This window comes from Vicia villosa, linkage group LG2, assembly GCF_029867415.1.
Source record: "Vicia villosa cultivar HV-30 ecotype Madison, WI linkage group LG2, Vvil1.0, whole genome shotgun sequence".
Classification (NCBI taxonomy): domain Eukaryota; kingdom Viridiplantae; phylum Streptophyta; class Magnoliopsida; order Fabales; family Fabaceae; genus Vicia; species Vicia villosa.
In genome coordinates this window covers 141,773,527-141,798,972 of record NC_081181.1, presented here as the reverse complement: position 1 = coordinate 141,798,972, position 25,446 = coordinate 141,773,527, and the positions used below count along the sequence as shown (strand labels likewise).

Genomic DNA, 25,446 nt, shown 5'->3' with positions numbered 1-25,446 from the left:
TAAATAGAATATAATTAAATAAATATCAATTAAATAATAACCTTATGTTTTACCAACATTATCTTGAAAACAAGAGGGACAAAAGCATTACAACATCCACGAAGAACCCAATACCCAATATGAACCCTAACGGATAAAACCCATCACCCACGAAGAACACAAGCGAACACAAGCACACGATACATTTCAGAATCGATTGGTATGGCAAACTCAAGCTATGTTTCGAGGTAAGTAAATCGATCATTTGTTCTGTGCGATTTGTAATGTGCTCTGCGTTTTCTGTGCGATTCGTTGTGGTTGTTGTTTTGTTCGATTTGTAATGTGCTCTGCGTTTTCTTTTGCGTTTCTGCAATTTGTGTGTGGTTCCTAATTTCCCTAATTCCATAAATTGTTGTGAAATTGTTGTGGTCCCTAATTTCTGCAAAACTGTAATTTAATGTTGTGGTCCAGAAATTGTTGTGCGAATTGTTGTGGTCCCTAATTCCAGAAATGTAATGTAATGTGGTCCCTAATTTCTGAAATTGTTGTGGTCCCTAATTTCTGCTGTACTGTATTGTAAAGTGGTCCCTGAATTGTTTATTCTGAAATTTATGAAAGTTTCATATTCAATTGCAGGCCACCTGAAACCCAATTTTTCAGACTTAGGTTACATCATCGGGGCTATTTTGTAGATAATCCAGTCAAGTTGTACGTTGGCGAGCTTGTTACTGAAATAGATTGGGACTTGGATGTGGATTTGCTATCCCATATGCAAATTGAAGAATTGGTCAAAGCTGAGGGGTATCGTAACCTAAAGTGCTTATGGTATTGGAACCCCAACTATTCCTTCTCACGTGGACTTCGACCTCTAAATAGTGACAATGATGTGTTAAGGTTAGTGGAAGATGTTAGAGGATTTAAACTCGTTGACATCTATGTTGAACACAAAGTTGAAGAAATTTCTATTGGTGATGTTATTTTTTAGGAGGAAAGTGTGGAGGTTAATGGTGAGGGAGCACACATAGAGCAAAATGTTAAGGAAAGTGTGGAGGTAAATGTTGAGGAAAATGTGGAGGTTAATGGCGAGGGAGCAAATGTGGAGGAAAATGTTGATGTTACTAATGAGGAAGTTAGTGAAGAAGTTGGTGAAGAAGAAAATGTGGAGTTTAATGTAGAAGAAAATGTTGAGGTTACTAATGAGGAAGTTAGTGAAGAAGAAAATGTGGAGTTTAATGTAGAAGAAAATGTTGAGGTTACAGATGAAGACAGCGAAACAGATCCAGATTATAGCATGAGCAGTGAGGATGATGAGGAAAATGATGAAGCTGTCTTAGATGAGTTGGATTTAGAGTCGGATGTTGTTGTTGATTGGCAAACAATTCTCCCCACGTTTACAACAAAAAAACCGTCAATGATGCATGATATTTCTGATAATGAAAGTTGTGACTCGGATGTGCTTCATACTCCGCCGGATAGTGATGATGAAGTTTATATGGAAAGGTTTCCAACTTTTAAAGAAACTACAAATTTGGAAGTAGGGATGATGTATAAGGATAAAGTGCAAATCAAAGATGCCATAAAGGAGTATGCTATGGAGAAGAATAAGAATCTTGAAATCAAGAAAAATGACAAGAAGAGAGTGGTTGTCAAATGCATTGAAGGTTGTCCATTTCATATTAGGTTTAGCATGAGGTCTACCAACCAATTTTGGCAACTAGTTAGTTTCACCAATGAACATACTTGTCACATGACACCTAAGAATAGACAAGCGACAACACAATGGTTAGCTCGCAAATTTGTGGATACATTGAGACACACTCCTGACATGAAAACTAAAGGGCTGATTGCAGAAGGTGTTAGGAGATGGGGGGTGAAGTTGTCAAGTCATCAAGCTTATCGAGCAAAGAGAAAAGCTATAGCATTGATTCAAGGTGCAGGTCGTGAACAGTTCAACCATCTTAGGAGTTATGCTGAGGAGTTGTTAAAGTCAAATCAAACTCTACTGTCAAAATTAAGTGTGATGATTCTGAATCTGGACCTATTTTTGAACGAACATATGTATGCTTAGAAGCTTGTAAGGCAGCATTTGCAACCACTTGTAAGCCTTTAATTGGATTGGATGCTTGTTTCCTAAAATGGGAATTTGGAGGCCAATTAATAGGTGTTGTTGGTAAGGATGGAAACAACAAGATTTATCCAATCGTTTATGCCGTCGTGGAAGCGGAAACAAAAGACTCTTGGCAATGGTTCCTTAAGTTGTTACTTGAAGACTTGTCGTCCATCCAACACATGGATTACGGGTTTATATCTGATCAACATAAGGTATGTCTTAAAATTATGTCTACATTGTGTCTTAAAATTATGTCTTACTAATGACTTGCATTATGTCTTACTGTTAAACACTTGCATTATGGTTTACCAAGAAGGATCCTGAAGATTTTGTTTCATCGTACTATCGGTAACGTCTTCTCATAGTGTTTTACTTTGACATAACATGTTAAGTTACTGATGCATGATTTTTTTGAAAATAGGAAGTCTACTGTGTTGGCTACTTATGGCCATATTGTTATGCCAACCAATGGCCCATAACTATGGCCTGCTACTGTTGCCAACCCAATCAACCCACCAGTCATGCGGAGGTCTATCGGTCGTCCAAAGAAGAATCGCAGCAAGGCAAACGATGAACCGAGCAACAGAAGTACACTACCTATAAGTCTTCAAACTGTCAAGTGCAAGAAATGCGGTAACTTTGGCCATAACAAGCGAACATGTAAAGGGAAAAGAGCAGCAGAGAGCGATTCCCAAAGGTGGCAACAAAAAGGCGAAAAAAATGGCTGGACAAACGGTTATTGAAGGAGGGTCACAAGCACCGCCATCAACCCAAGACTAGTTGTTTAGGCTGTTATGTTATCTTTTGTATTTAGGCTGTTATGTTTTTTGAAAATAGGCTGTTATGTACTGGTATGGTTATGTTCTGGTATTATTATGTTCTGGCACTGTTATGGCAATGAGATGGTTATATGTTATGGTTATGTTTATTTGGCAATATTGTTACACTGTTCATTCTGGTACTACTGTAATTAAACTGTAATACAACACACACACATCATGCATGTTAGGGTGTAATGTGTGTGTTGTGGCAGGGAAATTTAGGTCACACAGTAGCATCTAGAAGCTTCTATATTAGGCACATGTGCAAATGATATAAATGACTGACCTGTGTAACATAATTATGTTCTATCAGAACTCTAACATCACTATCAGTTACTTAGTTTTAGTCTAGCTGATATGAACTTTCTTTTCCTCTATTGACAGAGCAGTTATCTTGTTACTCATTCTGATGTATGAAAATAGATACTGACTCCAAAAGATTTTCTAAAACTGTCTCTAAATTTTCTTTCATATTTCAGAAGTTCTTTTTTCATTTTCTTCTTTGGTCAACTAACAATATTGCAAAATGAGAGCACCCAATAAAATGAGGAAGAAAAGAAAACAGACAAAATTTCTGTCAACTACCATGCAAGAACTGACACTACTACATGGTATTTTTACCAGCTAAATAATCGCTATGGTTCTATAGTATAAGAGGCGTATTTTGAGAATTGCAAAGGTAAAACTTCATTTTGTTGATATTTCAACCAGAAAAGTTTAATTAATGAATATCATCAAGCGTCATTTATGAGTTTGGTGCATAAGATCATTTGGTACCACAAGTAACAATGATTAAACTGACAAATAAACACTGAGAAAATACACAAACCATTTTCATTAATACTGAGAAATAACACAATCATATTTAATTAATACAGAGAAATTACTCATAACCATTACTCATCAATACATAGAAAAAACTTCATTTGAATACATGTGTTGTAACTATGGCACACACAAGTAACATTACAAACACGATCGACAAACCCAGATAATAACCCATAAACCTTATCTTCATCTTCAACAAGTCTTCCTTTTTCTGTGTGTCCCTCATTAAATCCATAACCTCATCATTTTTGTTCTTCAAATATCTAATCATATCTTTTGCACGGTTGCTCATGTCATCATCAACCCATTCAAAATAGTTGCATCCTTTTTTTCCCATCACCTTATAATTACCACAGCCATGAAATCTTCTTCCGGGATTCTCATAAGTCCATGATGTCATCAATGGTGACTCAATTTCACACCAACATTTACTCCCTCTTCTTCTTCTTCTTAAACCAGACTGGTTTGTTGAGGCAAACGAAAAACTTCTTCCAGACATGGGTTGGAGAAGAAGATGAAAGAAGAAGATAAATAAGCAATGGATCTGATATTGGAGACAAAAAAAAGTGTTTGGAGCTGATGAAGAAAGCACTCGGTTTGCTTTGAGGATGAAGGAAGCGCATGAAGGAGGCGCAGTGTTTGCCAATTTTTAAGGTTCAATATCATTCAAGAATTTATATAATGATATTTGATTAATAATTAGGAAATTACGTTTAAGAAAATTATTAAGTTACATAACAAATTACAAAAAGAATTGGATTTAATTTTTAAATGAGTTGGCAGCTGACAGGTCAACAGACTATATGCCATGTCATAAAAAATTAGCCTCAAATTTGCATAGGGACTTAAATCCTAAAAAAAATCAAAGTTGAGGGACTAAAATAGTGGTTTTTAAAATGGGGGGGACCAAAATCAAGAAATATGCTAAATAGGGGGACCAAAGTTGCAATTAAGTCTTTTTTTTGCAAAAAATACTGGAAATTTCAGTTATAAGAAAATTTTCAGTACATCATAACGAAAATTTTAGTTAATTTAAAATTTCCGGTACATACCGGAAATCTCAAATTTATGGTATCACAGTTTTTTTTCCAAAAAATATCGGAAATTTCGAAAAATCTAGTAATTTTTTCAAAATTTCCGTTATTTTTTTGAAATTTCCAATAAAAACTCATGGAAATTTTTAAGAATTCAGTATATTTTTTTCAAAATTTCCGTTATTTTTTTGAAATTTCCAATAAAAACTCATGGAAATTTTTAAGAATTCAGTATTTTTTTTTAAAATTTCCGATTAAAAGGTATAATTGTAAAAGCATAATTTTGGAGTATGATAGGTAGATTTTTAAAAAAATATAAACTCTAATTTTAAGTTTCAAACTCTCTATAATTTTAAGACCTTGCGAGCCGGGCCACAGGACTTGCCCATTTTCAATGCTCTAGTTACAACTACACAACTACTATAAGTTAACTAATATTTAAAGCTATTTAAGAAAAAAAAAGTCTTACAGACATGATTACTAATAATTGCAAGTTCAATAATTAAATTCCAATTATAGCCATCAAGTCTAAAAATAATGGTTTAATGTCATAATTATTTATTATTGTGCTTTGCCTTTTTTCAGTTAAAGAAAATAAAGCTGTCTAGTCTTGTTTATCTACTCCTAAACAGATCACTAATTTATTTTCAAAGAGTTACAATGTTTTACTCCATAAACATTACAAAGAGTAATATTAGATGATCCATCATCATCACATTTTGCCACAAGAGTATATCTAAATGTTAATCTGTCATATACCGTCCTAATTTAATTAAGCAAACAAAGTAAAAAAATCTTGCACTACTCACCTAATCATCCCATCACAATAACGTGTCACTACACTAGCAATAGCACCCATTTCTTATCTCAAACAAGCAGATCCAATCCAAACAAGTAAACACAACACAAAAACAAGTCCAACTAAACAAACAAAAAAACAGAAGTACAACAACACAAAGAACTCAAATTAATTAGCCATGTATGGTTAAATACAACTTCTAGAACTTTCACCATGGTCTCTACCTAATAGAGACACAGTAAAAAAAGTAAAAAAAAAAACACTTTGGTGGTAAATCAACATCATCATCATTCATTATTCATTCATTCATCACCTCACTTCCAGATCCAAACGGCACTCAATTTTAACTAATACCCAAAATAACCTTATGTTCTTTATTTCTCACTCTGCCTAGTTCGGTGGTTGTGTTGTTTTGTGCTGTGTTGTGCCAGGTTGTCCGTAACAACCACAAAAACCGCATGTCAGGAAATTCTCTTCATTCCTTAGTTCGGACGGTACCAGGTCAGTGAGTACTGAAACTCTTTCGTTTTTAGTTTCAGTTCTTGTTTATGTTTTTCTTATGCATCAATTAGGGTTTCTTTTCTTTCAGTTTTTCCAATTTTAAGTTTTGTGAGTTGTGTTCTGTGATTGCTTAATGGATCTGATTCTTGTGAATTGTGGAAATGAATAATTAATGATGGTTATTAATTTACTATTAACGTAATTAATTGTTTAATTACTTACTAAGTGTGGTTAGTTATTGTAAACAATCATGTAATGAATGTTGAAATTCTTGATACCATGTTAGGTTAGATTTTTGTGACTTGTAGTATTTGGTTACATTGTTCAGGTTTCCATAGGTTGTTGTTGCATTTTGTAAATTGCAGCATTTTCTTGAAGATTAAAAGGAAGAGAAAATGAGGATCAGGAACAAGTACAAGAAATCAACGGCTTTTCGTTGTTGCGATGCAGGGGGGAGATGTTCTACTTTGGTTTTTGTGTTGAGTTTGTTAGGATGTCTTCTTTTGCTTCAATTGTATTCATATGTTCATCAGACAGAGAGACACGGTGGAGAGACTCATCTGCGCGCGTTTTATCATCATCCGCAATTTCGTGAACTTCAAGAAGCGGAAGAGGAGAACCTTCATGTTCCGCCGCCGAAGGGAAAGAGGTCTCCTCGGGCAGTAAAGCGCAGGCCGAAACGGACGACTACATTGATTGAAGAATTCTTGGATGAAAATTCCCAAATGAGACATGTGTTTTTTCCCGGTCGTAAAAGAGCTATAGATCCAATGCAGGCTGATGAAATTGATAAGTATCAGTACTACCCTGGGAGAATGTGGTTGGATACGGAAGGTCATCCGATTCAAGCCCATGGAGGAGGCATTTTGTATGATAAAAACTCAAAGACATACTATTGGTATGGTGAATATAAAGATGGGCCCACCTACCATGCTCACAAGAAAGGAGCCGCTCGGGTAATTCCAACTTTTTTTTTTAATGAACGCTTGTTTTCTTTGCTAGTAATTATTTCTCCCTTAAAACTATAGGGTTTTGTTACGTAGCTTTAATTTTTACTACAGCAATGCTATTTAGTGCGAGAAACAAAATCACAAAACTCGCAATTTGAAACATGGATGTAGCCGATAATCTTTTAATATTTAAAAAAATACAATATTGGTCTTTGGCGGAAAACATGGATGATGGTTAGGGTTATTCGTGACTTTCGGGAATCTTTGGCTCAAAACATCTTTATGTTGTATTTAGATTATAGCTTATTGTGGGGAAATAATTGCCTTGTTCATGCAACTTTGTGAGATGAGAAAGCTGGAACTATTAAAAAGAAACAAGTATTTCCCATGCATAAATTTTCCCAAACATATCCTTAGCATATTGTCATTAATAGTTAAAATTGCTGGCAAAGAAATAGTGTATGTTTCGAAGATCTCATTTTGTTCTTGATATGCTAATGTTGGTACAAAGTTTCATTGTCTTGTTAGTTTATGGAACTGGTATATATAGTGATCTTCCAATTAGAATGGTGGAGATATTATTAATGTCGAGTTAGAAATTGGCACACGAACAGAATTCAATGCGGCGTTCTGTTCTGTTTTTTTACCTTTGTTCTATTCTACTTCTAGTATACCCTAATCTATCGACCAAACTCTACCTATATGTCTTTTCAAATTGGATCAAATGCAAATACTAATATGTAGACAACTTATTTTGAAAATGGAAAAAATAAATAATTCTTTTTGAAAAGTAAATCTTGCAGATTTTGATTGAAATGCAATTTTATGATAACTTTAGGTTCAAAGCCTATTTGGCCCATCCAAGATTCAGAAATCCGTTGTCTATTTGTTCAAAGACTCTTGGAAATCAAGTGAATATTAGTTCTTATATTGGATGAACAAAGAAGTTCTTACTTCCAACAGACCTAAGCATATATACAATTTGATAATTCTACTTTGCCAACCGTAAAGTAGTTATACTAGTCAGAAGCTTACATGGCTGTATCAAAAGGAAAGGTCCTTGTTTTATTTTACATTCCATATGGCTGTATCTAGATGGCAAGATTTTCAGTGATTGCAAAACCCTCTTTTTTTAAGGTACTGGACATGAAATTTGCCATGCTAATTGACAGGTACATCTTGTCTACTGACTGGTTCATAAGAGAGTGGCCCATTGTGGTCGAGGAAAATGTTTTGTATTTGTATCCAAATTACTCGGGCAATCTTAAGTTTTTCCTTCTTCAGTTCATCTTTCTATTAGGGATAGCAAGGAATGTATGCTGCTAATGAGTTTAAGTGTAGAATGTTATGATTTAATGGCCAAGTAGATATCAAAGAGTGCTATTCTTAGCACCAATAGGTGTTTTATTTTCATATGCACATTTCCCTTTCTTGCTGTACTTTATGAACTTGTAAACTAGTTTCTCCTTAAATTGACATGCTCTATCATTTACTTGTATAATTTGGAAAAACTATCTTCCATACTCTTGTGGTTAAAGTTGTGATTTTGTACCATGTTATCAGTTCATACTAGCTGTTATTTTCTCACCTTCCAGTAGCTCCCAAAGGGATTCATTTTATTATTTATTTATCAAATAACCTTGTACATTCACTAAGTTGAACTGAAAATAATGATTCTCTCTTCATCCACCAGGTGGACATTATTGGAGTTGGCTGTTATTCTTCCAAGGATTTATGGACCTGGAAGCACGAGGGGGTTGTATTGGCAGCAGAGGAAACAAACGAAACCCATGATCTGCACAAGTCTAATGTACTCGAGAGGCCAAAAGTGATTTACAATGAGAAGACTGAAAAGTATGTGATGTGGATGCACATTGATGATGCTAACTATACCAAAGCGTCTGTTGGCGTGGCAATCAGCGACACACCTGATGGTCCTTTTGATTACCTCGGTAGCCAAAGGCCACATGGATACGAAAGCAGGGATATGACAGTTTTCAAAGACGATGATGGCGCTGCATATATAATCTACTCCTCCGAAGACAACAGTGAACTGCACATCGGACCCCTAACCGAAGATTATCTCAACGTAACATCCCTCATGAGAAGGGTTCTTGTTGGACAACACCGAGAAGCACCGGCTCTATTCAAGCATCAGGGAACATACTACATGATCACATCAGGTTGCACAGGGTGGGCCCCGAACGAAGCACTGGCTCATGCTGCAGAGTCAATAATGGGACCTTGGGAAACAATGGGAAATCCATGCATGGGAGGAAACAAAATGTTTAGACTAACAACATTCTTTGCTCAGAGTACTTTTGTGCTTCCTATTCCTGGTTTCCCTGGAATGTTCATCTTCATGGCAGATCGATGGAATCCAGCTGACTTAAGGGACTCGAGATATGTTTGGTTACCGTTGATAGTGGCGGGACCGGCGGATGAGCCTTTGGAATATAGTTTTGGATTCCCATGGTGGTCAAGAGTGTCTATCTATTGGCATAGAAAATGGAGATTGCCTCAGGGGTGGAACCCTTTTCAAATAATGTAGTGTTGTTGTGTTAATGTACATTCATTCAAAGTTATCATATACAAAATATAAAAAAGTGTTGCGTGTGAAGCACATTGTGTATTAGTCATAACAGGTTATAGAAACATGAAACCGCAAATAACTGTTCAGCGGTCGAGAAAGATTATCTTCTTGATCATTGGAGTTTTGTTAATAATCCAACACTCTTGATTAGTTTTAGCCGAGCATTGTGTGTAATATTAACAATGTAAATGATTCTTTTCTTTTGATTTTTTCATTTTTGTTTCCTTACCATTGGCTACACCTTGTGGACTTTTCTTTTGATTTTGTATGTTGTTTCCTTGGTTACCAATTTACCATTGGCTGTGGAATATCTTACACACGCACGTAGGAGATGAGAGCATGGTGGAGATGTTACGGCATAAAAAGTAGTGTGGATGACAATCAATCGACCATTTGAAGTGGAACAATTACTATCAATGACTTTTATCAGTGTCAATATCTTGAGATTGATTGTTCCCACTAATCAAGTTAGTTTCAAGAAAGAGATGAACAATAGAACCTATATTGATTAGATTTTTTCGGCATATTTAATGAAATATCCAAATATAGTTTTAGAATCAAGTTTATTTGTTTTTTTTAATCGTAAACTCTTATTTCATATGAACATCCCCAAATATGTATATGACACCATAACTCAAAATGTGTCTTCTACCCCATTATAATATGGTGAACTAGACTGAGTATTGGACAACTATCTCGTTATCTTGAAGAAATTTTACAAATAGATACATGACCTGTCCATATTCTACCTTACTATTCTCCACTTATATTAGTTCTTACTATTATAATTTTCTTTTTGCAATTCTTTGCTACTTCAACCTTAACAACTTTTAAAGCATCTGATGTTTCGTTATTGTTATAACTAATTAATATAAGGCATGGAACATATGAAGTATTTAATATCTTGTATGTATAGATGGGAAATTAACACATAACGACCGTGTAAATAAAAAAAATTAAATTTGAAAGAACCTATAAGGATAAACAACAAATACATGTACTCGAACTAAAAATACTAATTTCAAATATAATTTAAGTTGTGTAAGCTCAATTAGGATTGTATATAAATAATCATAGGTTGTATCCTTATTTATACAATTCAAGTGAATAATATAATCTTTATTTCCTTTATTATTCTCTCTTTCTCTCCTCACTAAAAGTGTCTCACGCACTAACAAATTGGTATCAGAGCCTGGTTATTGTTCCAGGGAACGTGAATCAATTGCTCCAAAGATGAATGGTACTAATGGCATTCCGAATTCTCTTTCAACTCTTGACGGCAAGAATTGGATCCGATGGAAGAAACAGATTGTCATACCCCAATTTTTGACCCAAAGATCATACATCATTTGCATTCAATCATCAATCAAGAGCACCATTATGATGCTTTATCTTTGATACTGTGATTATCTCTGAGGGGAATTATCGAGCATTTATAGCCTTTTTATTTGTTTATACTAACCAAAAAAATCAAAAATATATGTTTTGTCTCTTTTGTTTATATTTTACAGGTGAAAGATCGGGCAAAAATCAAAACAGTGCAAGAAAACAGTTTTTTGAAAATTTGAAGGTGGAAATCGATTTACCCCTGTGGGAAATCGATTTCCTGTGCGCAAAATTCAAAAAAATATAAGGAGGGAAGCTTGACATCATTTTGGCACCTTTTTATTTGATCATTTTATCAATTTTCCACCTCATCAAAATTAACTCATTCATTAAACCCACTTTAACCTCATTTTACCATTTTTACCATTTAAATTGCCACTTTAATCACCAATTAAACACAAGCTAATTACCAAACACAAAAAGACCAATTTGCCACTACTCTTGCTCCAATTCTATAAATAGAGCCCTCTACTCTCTCATTTCTCAAGCTTTTGATAGCCAAAAAAGTTCTTGCAAATTCATTTCTCAAGCTTGGAGAGCCAAAAAATTGCTTGCAAATTCATTTCTCACCCTTTCCAAAACCCTCACCCAAAGTTCATTTTCATAAGATTAGTAAGGTTCACATTGAATCTTGCTAATTTTGAACTAAGCCTCCTACATTTCACTCTTTTCTTTGATTGTTTATCTCCATACTTGAAGGATCTACACTTTGTGCTTGTTCTTGAAGCTACTTCAACACTTTAATTCAAGAATTGGTAAATTTCTCAATTCTAAGATGTAGATCTTTGTTGCTTGTGTTCAATGCATCTTTGATGCTATATTGGTGCTATTTGATGGTGATTTGATGGAAAATTCGTGCTCCAATGGATATGTGATCATAAGGTGTTTGTATGTTTGCTTAAGTCAAGTTTTATGCCTCCTAATGCTGATTTTTTGAATGCTGCGTGCAGGAAATCGATTTCCCTCTGTAGGAAATCGATTTCCACCTTATTTTTTTTTAAAAATTTGAACTCTGGACTCAGGAAATCGATTTCCTACAGAGGTAAATCGATTTCCTGCTGGCAGAATGTGTTTTTTTGCCTTTTTTATGCTTGTTTTGGCTTCCTACTTCCTCCATTTCATTAATATCATTGGATCTAGGATGTTGATAGGTTTGAAATGACCTAATCCATAATATTAGATGAATGATATTAATGATAGTGTGAGTTGATTATCTTTTGTGAATTTTATTCTTCTTCCTCCATTTCATTAATATCATTGGATCTAGGATGTTGATAGGTTTGAAAGAACCAAATCCATAATATTAGATGAATGATATTAATGATAGTGTGAGTTGATTATCTTTATGCATTTTATCTTCTCCTTCTCCTTTTTTTCTTTTGATCGATGAAAGTCTTAATACTTTGAGAATTCTTATGGATTCTTAGTAAAGACTAGATCGTTACCTATTTTCTTTTCGTGCGGTATTGCTTTCGGAAGGCGATCTACATATCGTTCTTCTCGCATGCATTAGCACATAAAGTTTTGACCGGCCTCGTTGTAGGGTGATTTCTACATAAATCACTTGGCGATCTGCTTAACATAGCGCAATATTTCGTGTCCCGAATAAAAAAAGATCAAACATGGAAGAGAATTGTATGCGGTTGATTTAAGACTTGTGGAGGTTTTTATCGTGTAGTCGCTATGATTCTATCAAGCTTCTGATAAACCCCATTGAATTTAAATCCAAGTACATCATTCACTCACCATAGATCTTCCTACTAACTTTGATAACATACTTGACAAGTTTCAAGATGGTTATCTTTAACACTTAACAACTAACTTTAATTTCCGCACCTTTACTATACGGCTCTTTATATTACCGCTCTTTATATTTCTCGCTTTATCGCTTTACTTTATCATTTCATCATATTTACTTTCCGTCATTTTCTCTTTGTCCACTTGGACATATGTTTATGCTTCTGTTATTTTTCTTTTGTCCACTTGGACCATACTTTACTTTTTTTGCTAAAACACTAATAAATAACCAAAATCTAAAAAACTACATAAGGTTCTCTTTGGACTATCGGTTACTATCCCTAGCACTTTGGAGATTCGGACTTATGGACCTAGTACCTCTGGACTCATTCTATTACTATCCTGTGATTGTTCTGTCTGTCTGGCATTGTTCTGTTGTATGTTTATGTGTGCAGGTATTTCCTTGAAAGCCCTTGATGGTTAATTCCAAGGCATTGAGATAAGGATTTTACCCGAAAACAGCCGTTACTCTGCCCAATTTTCGTCAGAATCTTAATGTGCTTAATGAAAAATGGTGCTAAGACAATAAGTTCATGTGGATCCCCAAGTGTTAATGTGATGGTATTGATAAATCCAAAGGATGGGAAAACTACCTTGGCTCTTAATGTCAAGTGTTGGCTTCTTATTCGGTTAGACCGTTTCTTTCCTTAGCTTTTATTTTATGCATTAGGTTAGCCTCTTCATCTCCTCCCATTCTTAAATTTTCAAAATCTTCTCCCTTTTTCCAAAATATTCTTATGTTTGCAATCTTTTCAAAACCTTTTTCTTAAAAATATATTTCGCCCCTAGTGGCTTTTCTTCAAAAGTTTAGACACCGTTAATTGTCGAAACGAGTGGTTATACCCCACGATTTTGAAATTGATTGATAATAACAAGATCTTTTCCGCGTGAGAGAGCTAGTGGCATACTCGTTGATTTTATCCGAGTTGGAGCCCTTCTTTCATTTGCGATGCAAAGAACTTGTTTGTTCTCATGCTCAAGATCAATGGCTGAGTATTTCTCTCTAACGACAACAAAGTGTTTATTCGTTTTAAAACGTTTTTTTCCAAAAGCGGAACTACATTAGCTCTGACTTCTCCATTGCACCGAGGAGGTATGTAGGCCCAAAGCTTAACGCTTTGCCGAGCTTATTTTAGAAAATAAAACAAACCCTTTTTAGCACACACACAGATTTTCAAAAAGGTTCTCGTGGAGTACCACGGATATGAGGGGTGCTTTAAACCTTCCCCTCATATAATCAACACCCGAACCTGAGTTCTCTTTCTTGTTTTAAAAAAACAAAACTTTGGGTTTTACGTTCTTTTCCCTTTTCCTTTGAAAAAATAAAGCGCGGTGGCGATTTCAAACGGAATATTGATTCGAGTCAATCCCATGGCTTCGATATCAGATTTTCCCCGCTACAGAAAAATGGCGACTTCACTGGGGATCCAGTTTTAAGTGTGTTAAGCCTATTTTTGTTTATCTGTGTGTTTTTATCTGTATCTATTGTTGTGTGCTTTGTTTGTTTATTTTCTTTCTTTTCTTTTTGGTGCTCGATGGTTCCTCTGTGATGAGATAAAGTTCTAACCCGAACTTTTGTGAGTAACTTGAGATAGGAGGTGGTAAGACCAATAGTCGCATGTCAGGAGCAATCCTTAACATGAGCGTCATATGGTGGAACCCCAATCAGTGGAGGCCTCATGGAAGGTAGTAGAGGTTGTTACGAATCATCGTAAGGACGCTATTACTTTCAATAGTGAGTGTCCGTAGAAGCTGAATGGCCTAGAACCCTTTTAACCCATCCAAGCCTTTTTAGGATGTAGCGCAGAAACAAGGTCAAGTACCAATTTGAGCTTGTTGTCATGCGATACTACGCTCAGACGAGGTCTTTTTAGGCATATTATTGACGCCCATGAGCAATTGTGCGTGCCGGTAATATCCAATAGAAGATTGAAAACTCTGGGAACCTTTGTAGAACCCGTTCGGCAGGTACAAAATTCCCTAGTTCATACCTTTGTGGGTGGTTCTTAACCTTGACTCCATGCTCGTGACGTCGAACCTTTGAACTTTGTTCGTGCGACTATGTGTGATCTTGATTGTGATTGATGCATAAACCATGCATCCATGCATTCATTTGATTTCCAAGGAACTCATAGGTCTTTCTTTGTAAACATCATAAGTTTCATCAAACTCAATGGATCTTGGGTGTCGATAGGGTGAAAACCTTAATCCACCAAAATGGATGATTGATCTTGATGATAACTTGATCAAAGCTTTGATCTAATATAGGATCTACTTCGTTCATGTTTTGATGTTTACAAATTAATAACTTGAATTCCTTGAAAATCAAATAAATAAAAATAAAAAAATTGCAATTGCATCATTTGCATACATACATCCAGGTTGTCCAGAAAACTTATCCTTGTCTGTCTCCATCTTCAGAGTTGTTGTCTACCGTCAAGCTGATTCCTCGACACATTGAACTAGAAGCATGTATCTGAAGAGTATGGAAGAACTTCAACAAGACCAAGAGTTGGTAAGATCAAAGATGCTATCTTTCAGGGATATGGGTCCTAATGTTGTCACTAATCCTTTGCCAGATCAAAGTGGCTGAAGACAAGTGAAAGCCAGATGGTCTCCTAAAGCCAAGTGTTTCAGACAGGATAGCTCATCTTTGTTGCTGATTAGTCACTAGGCCTTGTTTCTGTACTGTTCGTATTTCCTTTATTGTGCTGTTTACTTTTAGACTTTGTTTGTTCCTGAATGGTAATTTTAATGAAATGAGCATTGCATATTTTGAATTCATTCACATCTGCTATGTTTATGCTTATGCTTTCTTTTACAAAACTTTTTCTTCCATTTGCTTTCTCTATCAAACTTGTGTTTTATGCAAAGATTGGAGGGAGGATGATGACAACGAAATACCCAAGTTGTTGAACTGTATGCTTTCGAATAAAACTTTGCTGATGATGTACAGGCATTGTTTCAATTCCCAAACACTGGAGAAATAAGGAAGTTAATCCCTTGTCAACCCCCCTGAGCCTTCGAAGTAGGAGTTTCTTTCTGTACGAAAAAACCCACATTTTAACCTGGGGCAGGGTAGTTCTCAGTTAATTTGGCTGTGCATTCTATTTTAAGAGAATCATTCAGTACACCTTTCCACAAAGGTTTCAATCACAAGCGCTCCTCCGCATACATCAAAGAAATGTTGGAGATGTCAATTAAAAGCCAAAGATGGTTCATCTTAATCATTAAGCAAGGCAGTCACTATCTTTCAAAAAAAAAATGTATCAAAAAATGTATATAAAGAAAAGCCTGCTAAGTCAAAACCAAAAACGACTTAGGCAAGAATCAAGGCATCCCGCTGACTGTAAGTTCAAAATAAACAGTTCAGGCAAAAGTTAGGGATATATCAAAAGAAAAAGATGAAAAAAGAGAAGTCAATAAATTCCCCAAACAACAAGATGTTGCGATATCAAAAGGAAGAAGTGACTGCCATCTCAAAAGTTCTCTTTGCTTGTGAGCTATGATCATTACAAAGGTGCAATTCCGGAAGCCTCTTGGAACCTGAATGCATAAGCTAAATTAACTGAGTTTTAGGACTGGAGATCATCACGAAGGGGGTGGGTACAATCAAATTTTGAGCCTTATATCCTTTGTTTTTGAAACCGTGAACCTGACCACGTTACAACCTTTAAAAGACCTAATTGAGGCAAGGTTTGTTTGAAAGCATACTACAACAAGGTTGCGTAAGCTGACTCCCATGAGATTTTCCAATCATTTGTTTTGATACAATATCCTTGCTTTATCTTTCACTTTGAATGTCTTAACCTTTATGTTTTGACCAGTGATTCCATTTGCTTTACATCAATAACATCTTTCCAAAAATGATTTTGATTTCAAAAATATTCTTTGAGCATTGCATTAAAATTACCATTCTGGAATGAACATTTTATTTGCAAGTAAGCACTCATTTTTCAGGAAGTTCAAACAGTCGAGAAACTTGATCAGTGATCCTATCAGGGGCACGTTATTTCAAGATCCTGTTGTTCATTCAAGATTTGTTGATCAGAATATCATTTCAATACTTGTACTGGGGCAAGCCATCCCAACATGCATTTCAAGAACTGAAGCCATGATCAGTTAACTTGCAACAATTAGTGAATCAGGGGCAATCTTCTTCAGCAATCCCCAAGCAGTTTTATCAGTCCTTCTCAAAGGATCATCGTTTTGATACAGTTACCAGTGTAATAGAAGTATGTCCAAGCATCTTCTTCGTAAGCAGAATTGGCAGAGTTCCTGTGTTGAGGAATCGAGTTCCTATCGTGCCTCACAAAAGAGTCTACCTTAGTTGTAACAAACAATTGCATTGCATTGATCATATATCATGCATAGAAAAATTCAACATCATGCATTGAAACAAATTTCATACTCATTTGCATTTTTCGAGGTCCTGTTGCTATCAACATCTTCACCTTGAGATCAAAGTCCAACTTACTTGGCACCTATCCAAAACAGATATTTGTTTGTCTTGTCCGTCTAGTGTTGTTCCTAGATGTATCTTTTCTTCTTTCAGTGTCATTCCTGAAAGATTTCAATCATGTTTTATCTTGATTGTCTCTAATCATGCTTTATCCTGATCACTTTCGACCGTGTTTTATCTTGGTTCCCTTCAATCATGTTTTATCTTGATTGTCTCTAATCATGCTTTATCCTGATCACTTTCGACCATGTTTTATCTTGGTTACCTAATCATGTTTTACCTTGATTATCATTTGGTATTTTTCAATCATGTTTTACCTTGATTGTCATTTGATGTTATCCAATCATGTTTTACCTTGATTATCCCTTAATGACATCCAATCATGTCTTACCTTGATGGACCTGTGATGATTATCTAATCATGTTTTACCTTGATGGACCTGTGATGATTATCTAATCATGTTTTACCTTGATGGACCTGTGATGATTATCCAATCATGTTTTACCTTGATTGTCCGTTGATGATTATCCAATCATGTTTTACCTTGATTATCCTTTGACGATATCCAATCATGTTTTACCTTGGTTGTCATTTGATGTTGTCCAATCACGTTTTACCTTGATATTCATTTGATGTAGCCACATTCATGTAGGCCTCAGATATTCTCTTCTCGAAGTTCGATCATGTTTTATCTTGAAAGCTTCTGTCGAGAGTTTCTTTCTTTTGTGAAGTCCGATTCTATTCCTAGATGACGTATACCTTTTCCCCCGTGGAATCCTTTCTTATCTCCCCAGTGGTGTTATACTCCTCTCTATTCCATAATCATACTTGATGCATCCATTAGCATCGCATTATACCTTAGGTTCAAAAATTGTGTGTTTTATATTTAAGTCTCTTCAATTACGTCGAGCTGAGGATTTTAACCCTCACATCTCCGGAAAGAAGAAACTTAAATAGGGGCATCTGTCATACCCCAATTTTTGACCCAAAGATCATACATCATTTGCATTCAATCATCAATCAAGAGCACCATTATGATGCTTTATCTTTGATACTGTGATTATCTCTGAGGGGAATTATCGAGCATTTATAGCCTTTTTATTTGTTTATACTAACAAAAAAAATCAAAAATATATGTTTTGTCTCTTTTGTTTATATTTTACAGGTGAAAGATCGGGCAAAAATCAAAACAGTGCAAGAAAACAGTTTTTTGAAAATTTGAAGGTGGAAATCGATGTACCCCTGTGGGAAATCGATTTCCTGTGCGCAAAATTCAAAAAAATATAAGGAGGGAAGCTTGACATCATTTTGGCACCTTTTTATTTGATCATTTTATCAATTTTCCACCTCATCAAAATTAACTCATTCATTAAACCCACTTTAACCTCATTTTACCATTTTTACCATTTAAATTGCCACTTTAATCACCAATTAAACACAAGCTAATTACCAAACACAAAAAGACCAATTTGCCACTACTCTTGCTCCAATTCTATAAATAGAGCCCTCTACTCTCTCATTTCTCAAGCTTTTGATAGCCAAAAAAGTTCTTGCAAATTCATTTCTCAAGCTTGGAGAGCCAAAAAATTGCTTGCAAATTCATTTCTCACCCTTTCCAAAACCCTCACCCAAAGTTCATTTTCATAAGATTAGTAAGGTTCACATTGAATCTTGCTAATTTTGAACTAAGCCTCCTACATTTCACTCTTTTCTTTGATTGTTTATCTCCATACTTGAAGGATCTACACTTTGTGCTTGTTCTTGAAGCTACTTCAACACTTTAATTCAAGAATTGGTAAATTTCTCAATTCTAAGATGTAGATCTTTGTTGCTTGTGTTCAATGCATCTTTGATGCTATATTGGTGCTATTTGATGGTGATTTGATGGAAAATTCGTGCTCCAATGGATATGTGATCATAAGGTGTTTGTATGTTTGCTTAAGTCAAGTTTTATGCCTCCTAATGCTGATTTTTTGAATGCTGCGTGCAGGAAATCGATTTCCCTCTGTAGGAAATCGATTTCCACCTTATTTTTTTTTTAAAATTTGAACTCTGGACTCAGGAAATCGATTTCCTACAGAGGTAAATCGATTTCCTGCTGGCAGAATGTGTTTTTTTGCCTTTTTTATGCTTGTTTTGGCTTCCTACTTCCTCCATTTCATTAATATCATTGGATCTAGGATGTTGATAGGTTTGAAATGACCTAATCCATAATATTAGATGAATGATATTAATGATAGTGTGAGTTGATTATCTTTTGTGAATTTTATTCTTCTTCCTCCATTTCATTAATATCATTGGATCTAGGATGTTGATAGGTTTGAAAGAACCAAATCCATAATATTAGATGAATGATATTAATGATAGTGTGAGTTGATTATCTTTATGCATTTTATCTTCTCCTTCTCCTTTTTTTCTTTTGATCGATGAAAGTCTTAATACTTTGAGAATTCTTATGGATTCTTAGTAAAGACTAGATCGTTACCTATTTTCTTTTCGTGCGGTATTGCTTTCGGAAGGCGATCTACATATCGTTCTTCTCGCATGCATTAGCACATAAAGTTTTGACCGGCCTCGTTGTAGGGTGATTTCTACATAAATCACTTGGCGATCTGCTTAACATAGCGCAATATTTCGTGTCCCGAATAAAAAAAGATCAAACATGGAAGAGAATTGTATGCGGTTGATTTAAGACTTGTGGAGGTTTTTATCGTGTAGTCGCTATGATTCTATCAAGCTTCTGATAAACCCCATTGAATTTAAATCCAAGTACATCATTCACTCACCATAGATCTTCCTACTAACTTTGATAACATACTTGACAAGTTTCAAGATGGTTATCTTTAACACTTAACAACTAACTTTAATTTCCGCACCTTTACTATACGGCTCTTTATATTACCGCTCTTTATATTTCTCGCTTTATCGCTTTACTTTATCATTTCATCATATTTACTTTCCGTCATTTTCTCTTTGTCCACTTGGACATATGTTTATGCTTCTGTTATTTTTCTTTTGTCCACTTGGACCATACTTTACTTTTTTTGCTAAAACACTAATAAATAACCAAAATCTAAAAAACTACATAAGGTTCTATTTGGACTATCGGTTACTATCCCTAGCACTTTGGAGATTCGGACTTATGGACCTAGTACCTCTGGACTCATTCTATTACTATCCTGTGATTGTTCTGTCTGTCTGGCATTGTTCTGTTGTATGTTTATGTGTGCAGGTATTTCCTTGAAAGCCCTTGATGGTTAATTCCAAGGCATTGAGATAAGGATTTTACCCGAAAACAGCCGTTACTCTGCCCAATTTTCGTCAGAATCTTAATGTGCTTAATGAAAAATGGTGCTAAGACAATAAGTTCATGTGGATCCCCAAGTGTTAATGTGATGGTATTGATAAATCCAAAGGATGGGAAAACTACCTTGGCTCTTAATGTCAAGTGTTGGCTTCTTATTCGGTTAGACCGTTTCTTTCCTTAGCTTTTATTTTATGCATTAGGTTAGCCTCTTCATCTCCTCCCATTCTTAAATTTTCAAAATCTTCTCCCTTTTTCCAAAATATTCTTATGTTTGCAATCTTTTCAAAACCTTTTTCTTAAAAATATCTTTCGCCCCTAGTGGCTTTTCTTCAAAAGTTTAGACACCGTTAATTGTCGAAACGAGTGGTTATACCCCACGATTTTGAAATTGATTGATAATAACAAGATCTTTTCCGCGTGAGAGAGCTAATGGCATACTCGTTGATTTTATCCGAGTTGGAGCCCTTATTTCATTTGCGATGCAAAGAACTTGTTTGTTCTCATGCTCAAGATCAATGGCTGAGTATTTCTCTCTAACGACAACAAAGTGTTTATTCGTTTTAAAACGTTTTTTTCCAAAAGCGGAACTACATTAGCTCTGACTTCTCCATTGCACCGAGGAGGTATGTAGGCCCAAAGCTTAACGCTTTGCCGAGCTTATTTTAAAAAATAAAACAAACCCTTTTTAGCACACACACACAGATTTTCAAAAAGGTTCCCGTGGAGTACCACGGATATGAGGGGTGCTTTAAACCTTCCCCTCATATAATCAACACCCGAACCTGAGTTCTCTTTCTTGTTTTAAAAAAACAAAACTTTGGGTTTTACGTTCTTTTCCCTTTTCCTTTGAAAAAATAAAGCGCGGTGGCGATTTCAAACGGAATATTGATTCGAGTCAATCCCATGGCTTCGATATCAAATTTTCCCCGCTACACAGATGCAATCCTTGTTTGGCTTCCATGAAACCCTAGAAGTGGCGGCGTACCTGTGCTGGCTGCAGATGCAACCAAAGCACAGAAAACAGCCCACAACGGAGTCAAGAAGAAAGATTGCAAGGCTGCGTATTACATTCAGACGGCGGTAGATTCAGCGAACTTTGCCAGGATTTCTCATGTTGAATTGGTGAAGGAGGCATGGGATAGTCTGGTGAAGTATTATGAAGGAGGTGAGAAAGTCAAGGTTGTCAAGTTGCAGACCTTGCATCCACAATATGAATTGTTGTCGATGAGAGAAGACGAAAAGATTGCAGAGTATGTGTCGAAGGTGCAGAAACTCGTCCATCTCATGAAGGGTTGTGGTGAAACCCTAACTAATAAGATGATAGTTGAGAAGGTAATGCGTACGTTGACCTCTCAGTTTGATTACATTATCGTAGCTATTCAAGAATCCAACAAAGTAGAAGACCTAAAATTGGAGGATCTGGTTGGTTCGTTGGAGGCGCATGTAGAGCTGTCAAATGGGCCGGCCCAGCCCGCTTCGGCCCGGTGGGCCAATGCGTTTAAATGGACTGGCCCAACCCGATTGCTAAACGGGCCACGTAAAATGAGCCTGACCCATTTTTCAAAGGCCCGTGCAGCCTGATGGGCTAGCCCGGCCCGTATTTCAATATTATAATTTTAATTTTATAAAAAAGATGTAATGGATAAATGCAACACAACATAAGTAGAGAGTCATCATAAACTTATATAAGTGATGTTTAAAATATTTATCCATAAATATATATATGAATACAACAAAACCATCCATGTAAAAGTACAAAGTAACTTAATATTATCACTCATACTTATCAAATTTTCTCTCCATCTCACAACAATTTCCTTTATCACATCATCTTGAAAATATATCCTCATCCTCTTTAATTTTTTATCACTTGAAAACACATTTATGAAATCATATCTTATCTCAATCTTTTTTTCTCAAAATTTACCAAAATCTTTTTTTAGTGGGCCAGCCCGAAGCCCGTTTGGCCCGGTCCGGTCCAGCCCATAAAAACATAGGCCCGATGGGCTGGCCCAAAAAGATAGTGTCGTATTTTTTAAGGTATTTTGCAGTTCGGTCCGCACTAAATTGTTGGGCTTATGGGTCGGCCCGATGGGCCGAGACCATTTTGACAGCTCTAGGCGCATGAGATTAGGATTGTTGAAAGGAAAGGAGTTCATGATTCGATACAGGCACGACAAGCTCAGTCATGGAAAAAGAATGGTGGTTCCAACAAATTCAAAGGCAAATTCGACAAGAATCAGGGTAAGAAGCCTTGGTCGAACCCCCAGAAGCAGCAGGATAAAGATGGGACTTCTAAATCCTCAAAAGGAGGAGGAGAAAACTATCAAAAGGACAAAGAAGATAAAAAAGGTAAAGGTGTGCAGTGCTATAACTGTGAAAGTGGAGTCACATGTCCAAACATTGTTGGTACAAGAAAGATAATGGATCGACAAAAGGCAAGGACGAAGGAGAAAAACTTGCACACCAAGATTCAGATGATTATGTAGGTGGTATGGTGGTTATGGCTGCAGTTGCAGATAACCATGTCAAATCCAAAATGTGGTTTCTCGACTCAGGCTGCTCGAATCACATGACTAGTCAAAAGGCGTGGTTGGCAGATTTTGACGAGTCGAAGAAGAGCAAGGTAAAACTTGTTGATAATAGTTTGTTGCAAGCCGAAGGTACTGGCAACATAGTTTTTCAGATGAGCAAAATCCATGATCAAAGATGTGCTTTATGTACCTGGAATGAAGTGCAACTTACTAAGTGTTGGACAACTGGTCGAAATAGGTTTCTCAGTTGTCATGAAAGATGGAATTTGTAAATTGTTCGACACCCAGAACAATTTGGTCTTAAAGTCTCCGTTATCGAAGAACATGATGTTTAAGACTATGATCAGTTCGACAGAAGTTCAATATCTTAAAATTGTTGTCGGCCACAAGGATAGTTGGTTGTGGCATTTAAGGTTTGGACATTTGAATTTTTGATCACTTAATCAACTGATCACTCAAGATATGGTTACTGGTATTCCAAGTCTTGAGATGCCCGACAAACTCTGTGAAGGATGTCTGGTAGGAAAACAATCAAGAAATTCTTTCGTTTTGACTATTCCAATGAGGTCATCTTGCATACTTGAAGTGGTACATTCAGATGTATGTGGACCATTCGAAGAACATACTCTTGGTGGAAACAAATATTTTATTTCGTTTGTTGATGAATTTAGTCAAAAGTTGTGGATTTATGTGATCAAACAAAAGGATGAAGTATTTGAAATCTTTAAGAGGTTCAAGATACTTGTCAAAAACCAGAGTGAGAAGAAGATTAAAGTTCTGTGAACAGATGGAGGTGGCGAATACACATCTAAGGTGTTTGAAAATTTATGTGCAGAACATGGTTTTGATCATGAGGTAACTGCTCCTTATACGCCTCAACACAATGAAATTGAATAAAGAAGAAATAGAACCATATTGGATATGGCGAGATTCATGCTAAAGCAGAAGAATTTGCCAAAATCTGTATGGGGTGAAGCTGTTTCGACTGCGGTTTATATCTTGAATAGGTGCCCTACCAAGATGCTAAAGAATAAGGTTCCTAAAGAAGTGTGGCATGGCAAACGACCATCGGTAAGTCATCTGAAGGTGTTTGGCTCTATGTGTTACAAGCATGTTCCTGATGCAAGAAGAAGGGAGCTTGATGACAAGAGTGAACCTATGATTCTGGTAGGATATCACAAGACTGGTGCATACATGTTATTCAATCCAATATATGAGAAGATTGTGTTAAGTCGAGATATTGTGATTGATGAAAATTCTGCTTGGAATTGGAATTCTAGTAACTCAGTTAGCAAGCCATTGTTGAGCTCTAACATCGACGAAGAAACAGTTGAAGTCGAAGTTGAAGTCGAAGGAATTGCTGGAAATCCAGTTGAAGACACAGTCGAGGTCGAAGTAGTTGCTAACATTCCCGACACAGTCGAAGTTGAAGAGGATGTAGCTGGAACAAACCAAAGACCTCAAAGAACCAAAGTTCGTCCAACAAGACTTCATGACTATGAAGTGATGGGTGATGATGAAGTCACACCAGATGGAGAATTAGTTCATTTTGCTTTACTTGCAGGTGCTGAACCAATCAACTATAGCGAAGCTTTAAATATTAATCAGTGGAAGTTAGCTATGATTGAAGAGTTACAGGTAATCAAAAGAAACAACACATGGGAGGTAGTCGAATTGCCAACACGTACAAAGGCTATCGATGTGAAGTGGGTGTTCAAATTGAAACACAATGCTGATGGGTCGATAGCAAGATATAAAGCAAGGCTAGTAGATTGAGGGTTTCTTCAAAGAGAAGGACTCGACTATTCTGAAGTTTTTGCTTCAGTAGCAAGACTGGAGACTGTTCGACTAATTGTAGCATTGGCATGCAACCAAGGCTGGTCGATCTTTCATTTAGATGTAAAATCAGCATTTTTGAATGGTCCCTTAGACGAAGAGGTCTATGTCACATAACCTCCAGGGTTTGTGATTCAAAAAGAAGCGAGTAAAGTATATAAGTTGCACAAAGCGCTCTATGGGCTCAAGCAGGCACCTAGGGCATGTAACAAGAAGATCGACTCATACTAAGTCGAATTGGGATTTATAAAATGCAAATCTGAGTATGGTGTCTATGTTCAGGTGGTAGCACAAGATATAACAATCATTTTCTTGTATGTTGATGACTTATTAGTAACTAGAAATAGCTTGAAGAACTTGTCGAAGTTCAAAAAGCTTATGATGAAAGAATTCGAAATGTCGGATCTGGGAAAATTGTCTTATTTCCTAGGTATGGAATTTCAAGTGTCTAAGCAAGGTATGGTGCTACATCAAAGGAAGTATATCAAAGAGATTCCAAGAGATTCAGA

The 25,446-nt window shown here is 36.0% G+C and overlaps 2 protein-coding genes across 4 annotated transcripts; one reads left to right on the top strand and one right to left on the bottom strand.

Annotated features, from left to right (window-relative positions):
- Positions 1-3,676: 3,676 nt before the first annotated feature.
- Positions 3,677-4,237, bottom strand: LOC131650186 (uncharacterized protein At4g04775-like). Its single transcript, XM_058919910.1, has 2 exons — positions 3,898-4,237; positions 3,677-3,753 (listed from the first exon to the last, which is right to left on the bottom strand). Exons 1-2 carry the CDS (start codon positions 4,235-4,237, stop codon positions 3,677-3,679), a joined length of 417 nt encoding a protein of 138 aa, XP_058775893.1.
- Positions 4,238-5,625: 1,388 nt separating this feature from the next.
- LOC131652274 (uncharacterized) lies at positions 5,626-9,843 on the top strand. Of its 3 annotated transcripts, none has more exons than XM_058922089.1 (3): positions 5,626-6,072; positions 6,523-7,028; positions 8,716-9,843. In XM_058922089.1, the coding sequence occupies exons 1-3, from the start codon at positions 6,030-6,032 to the stop codon at positions 9,571-9,573; spliced, it is 1,407 nt and encodes a 468-aa protein (XP_058778072.1). In that variant the 5' UTR covers positions 5,626-6,029; the 3' UTR covers positions 9,574-9,843. The 3 variants fall into 3 exon arrangements, with proteins under 3 accessions (XP_058778072.1, XP_058778071.1, XP_058778070.1); XM_058922088.1 differs by having other exon boundaries at positions 5,628-6,072; positions 6,438-7,028; XM_058922087.1 differs by having other exon boundaries at positions 5,628-6,072; positions 6,401-7,028.
- Positions 9,844-25,446: the final 15,603 nt, after the last annotated feature.

Coding starts and splice junctions, on each gene's coding strand:
- LOC131650186 (XM_058919910.1), bottom strand. CDS start 4,237: ATGTCTGGAAGAAGTTTTTCGTTTGCCTCAACAAACCAGTCTGGTTTA. Junction 3,754..3,897: donor GTTTATGGGTTATTATCTGG/GTTTGTCGATCG, acceptor GTTATTTCTCAG/TATTAATGAAAATGGTTTGT.
- LOC131652274 (XM_058922088.1), top strand. CDS start 6,468: ATGAGGATCAGGAACAAGTACAAGAAATCAACGGCTTTTCGTTGTTGC. Junction 7,029..8,715: donor ACAAGAAAGGAGCCGCTCGG/GTAATTCCAACT, acceptor TTCATCCACCAG/GTGGACATTATTGGAGTTGG.